Genomic DNA, 3,995 nt, shown 5'->3' with positions numbered 1-3,995 from the left:
ATAATAGGAATTTTTTTTCTAATAGAATAATACGTAAAAAGTATGTTTATATAAAATAATAAAACATAATTTTTTACAATTTTTTATTTTTTTAAATAATTAAATTTGTTATATATTTTTTAATTTAATTTTGATATAATGTTAGATAAAATATTTTATGTATCTGTTTAATTATATATTATAATTAAAATATTTTTTATCATTATTTTTAAAAATAAAAAATATATTCTAAATTAGTAAATTAATCCGTTCATTTTAAAATTTTATATGCAACATAGGTACATATAATAGAACAAAAGATAAAAAATAAATAATAAGGATGAATAAATCGAGAATAAAATAAAATATATAAAGTCACGAAAAAAATAAAATATTAGATTGATACCTAAACTATAATTGTTTGAATTAAAAATTGCAATTGAAAATATCAAAAAACAAAAATAATGAAATTGAAAGATACATAGAGTCATGGAGAATTATATAAAAAAATTGGAGAATTTAGAATCTACTTTTTGATGAAGAGAAGATGGTCATTAGACAAGGAATAGAAAAAGAAAGTTGAAAATATAAAAATAAGAAGAGGGTTTAAGAGAATAAAGAATTGACGGTACAATAATTAAATTTGATTAGATTAAATAATAGTCAAAATAATAAAAAAATAAATTTAAAACTTTAGCAAATTGAATTTATTTTATTTGTAATGGGATCATTTAAAATTTGAAGTGGGAACATATTATATATAATTATATTTTTTAAAACAAAAATTAAAAACATCATGAGGGCAAGTGCCCCCTCATTGTTATGCTTGGGTCCGTCCTTAAATATTACTAAAGTAAAAAAAAGGGCTAAGATTCAACTCCTTTCTCTTAGTTACCGAAAACCATCGACATAATATAATAACTCATGTACTCAAACTCTTTGTCAACCTATATATGGATTTTGGTAAATATAAGTGTTAATTATACTAATTTATATATACGTATATGTGTAGTCACCAAAAAGAACGATAAATAAGTCACCAAAAAAATATATACGTATATGTGTATAAATATTAATAGAATGTCAAAAAAATTAGTATATAAGTCAGCTGTTTTCTTTTTATTATTTATAAAATGTGTATTAAATCTGAAACCAAATAGAAAATTAAATGGTGGATTGGACTGATAGGCATATACTACGCGAATGCAACTTTAATACATTGCATTCCAATATTCCAATGCTTACAACTTAGTGTAATCAAATCACGTTAATAATCAAGATCAAATCAAATTCACATTTATAATCACATTTGTAGTGACTTATAGTGGTTGAGACAATGGTGTTCATAAAGCACTGCCCTTTCTCTGGCGATGATGACATAAATTAAATAGCAATAACTTTCAGCATAACATAAGAGGCATGAGATATGAAGCCAGCGTTTTCAAGAACTCTTCCCCCAGCAAGTAAAATAGAACATAAATAATTTATAAGGAACAACTTGGAGGGTAAAATTTAGTATAGTCAGTAATCTAGAAATATTCACAAAAACCTACGACATTCAAAGCTAGAAAGATTCTACTTCTTCCTTCTTTTCCTCAAAAATGGCATTGCACTAAATGCCCCATTGTAGTTTCCATTATTATGATTAACATTCTCAGGTACAGAGACCCCCATTTCATTTTGATCATTGGCACTAACATTTGGAAGGTTATCATTTGGCTCGTTGTCAACATTGTAGGCATTGCGTCCCTCTTGCATCTCGCTGGGAGCTTTATCGGTGCCAGAAAATAATATCTCAGAACCATTTTTATGATGGTCAGTCTCATCCATCATAACAGAACAGTGCAGAAATCCTTCAGTATCAGCAGTATTGACACCATCAACTGCATTCTGATTGCTAGGTTCATCACTATCATCTAAACAAAAACCACCTCCTAGTTTAAGGTAGTCATCACAAGAGTCAGCATTAACAGTAATATCACCATCACCAATTCCTGGATCTGGATGAGTAGTTTCATCAGCATCTGTGAAAATTTGACCTTCCCACCCAAGATCGTCTCTAGGGAAGTTCCTGGTTGGAGCACTACTTATCATATCACTCTCTTTACCTCTGCTTAAACCAGTTGCAGAATCCCCACATGCACCAGGAATATCAGATAAATTTTCTTCTAATGGATCTTCACACAAGGATGATTGATTCCTCGTATCAAATGACTCATTGAGTTCTTCATCTTCTAGGTTCTCAAGTGAATAACTGACAGGTTTTCTGGAACGTGAGGACTGTAAATTGCACAAAATGTAAGTGGAACCTTTTAATTCCATTTGATTAAATCACATTGAAAACCTAAGAGTATCGCTTAAATAGAAGACTCCCTTCACTTTACTTTCCATAAAATAAAAGATAAGTGTCTTTCATTTTGTAGATGAAACCAGGATATGTAAAAGAAATAACAGCAATTATGCCGCGTCCCGCGGAGTTGGCCAAGTTTTTTAGGAACATTGAAAACAAAGTTTGAACAACCTCACGCATACTATTCAAACCCCTCACCACTACACTACTAGTGGGTTGTGGAGTCAGCTAGATAAATCAACTGATTCAATGTCATGCTGTAAATAATGTTTCCATTCAAACCACTAAAGTCTAAAGCATTTTTTTTATAATTTTACCTATGGTTTTTCTATTTCTCTCTTTATCTCTGTCTCTATTCAACTCTGTCTTTAAAGACCTCCACATATGTTTAAATCACCTAAGAAATATTCTAACATTATCAGAAGAAGTAAAATGGCCAAATGGAAACACTAACATCTAGAACCAAATTAAGATAGATATTGACAATTTATTCAAATAAAGTTCCATCAAGGTTTGTAAAGTTCCTTTCTTGGTCATTTTCATCTACCACCAGACCCAGCTAACAATCTGGTTACAGGCATCACAGGATTTAGAAGCACCAAAAAATAATTATTTTTCTTTTTTTCTTTACGTTAACTAACAATTAACTATAAGGCCTCCAACAAAGAAACAACTCAGAATGAACGATCAATAATATATTTGTATATCATAAATTTGAAGGGCGAGCATGAATCTTACCCTTCGAACCTCTTGAGGAACTTTTGACATATCAACATGATCATCAGTGTCGCTACTAGAAGATGATGTTTCAGATGATTGATAAATGAGACTTTCCTTTTTCCTTCCATGTTTTACTGCCAAACTTCTGCCTCTTCCTCTGCCCCTCCCACTTCTATTTGAAATCAATGGATTACTATCACTTTGGTCTTTTTCAGACTCAGTACCTGGCTGTATATTCTCCACTGCAGACATAGCAGAAGCTGAAGGACCATCAGTGATTGTCTTTCTCTTTGACATTGCCTTCCCAAGAGTGTCCCCGTCATTCTTCCTTTTCCTTGATTGTTTCACTTTAGGTTTCTTCAAACTTTCAAGACTTTCCTTTGTCCCCTTTAGATTCTCAAAATTTTTGTCCTCAGATTCTAGATGATTTCCTCTCCTACTCTTGCCACTGTTGAAATCATCTTTCAATTCTGAAGGCTGCTTACCAGTAATCCCTTTTACAGCTTTCTTAATTCTCTTGCTTCGAATTTTTGCAAATCGTTCATTGAAACTATAAAACGCTTCCAAACGCAGTTGAGTCTGTATTAAAAGGTTCAACTAATATAAGGTATCTATTAGACGGAATATAAACATGACAATAGATAATTGATAATTAGATCGCTTGCCTTTAATGGCCAATTAGTGTCATCCTTTATTACAAAGAAAATGAAAGGGGTTTTCTTTATGTGTAGCCTAATGACACATGCAAAAGGAAAAAAATTCATAATATTAAGTACTCAATTGAATTAAAGAGAAAAATACTAAATGCTTTTGCATCTTTATTACCTCGTATTACTCATTTTATAGCACTTTTATCTTTTGTGCCTTAACATATGCTATAACACATTAATAAAACCCAAATAACAATTTAGTCTTGGCAACCATGGAGAACCTAGAATATAGAATA

General features: G+C 30.7%; 1 protein-coding gene across 1 annotated transcript in view; it reads right to left on the bottom strand.

Annotated features, from left to right (window-relative positions):
• The window catches only part of LOC107605317 (DNA repair protein UVH3), a gene marked incomplete in the record, with an annotated part of 12,354 nt that continues 9,684 nt past the window's right edge, over positions 1,326–3,995 (bottom strand). The window contains 2 exon segments of the mRNA XM_016307161.2: positions 1,326–2,259; positions 3,068–3,628. Coding sequence (XP_016162647.1) covers positions 1,555–2,259; positions 3,068–3,628 — 1,266 coding nt within the window.

Source organism: Arachis ipaensis, chromosome B06 (assembly GCF_000816755.2).
Source record: "Arachis ipaensis cultivar K30076 chromosome B06, Araip1.1, whole genome shotgun sequence".
NCBI classification, from domain to species: domain Eukaryota; kingdom Viridiplantae; phylum Streptophyta; class Magnoliopsida; order Fabales; family Fabaceae; genus Arachis; species Arachis ipaensis.
This window is presented reverse-complemented; position numbering and strand designations above follow the sequence as displayed.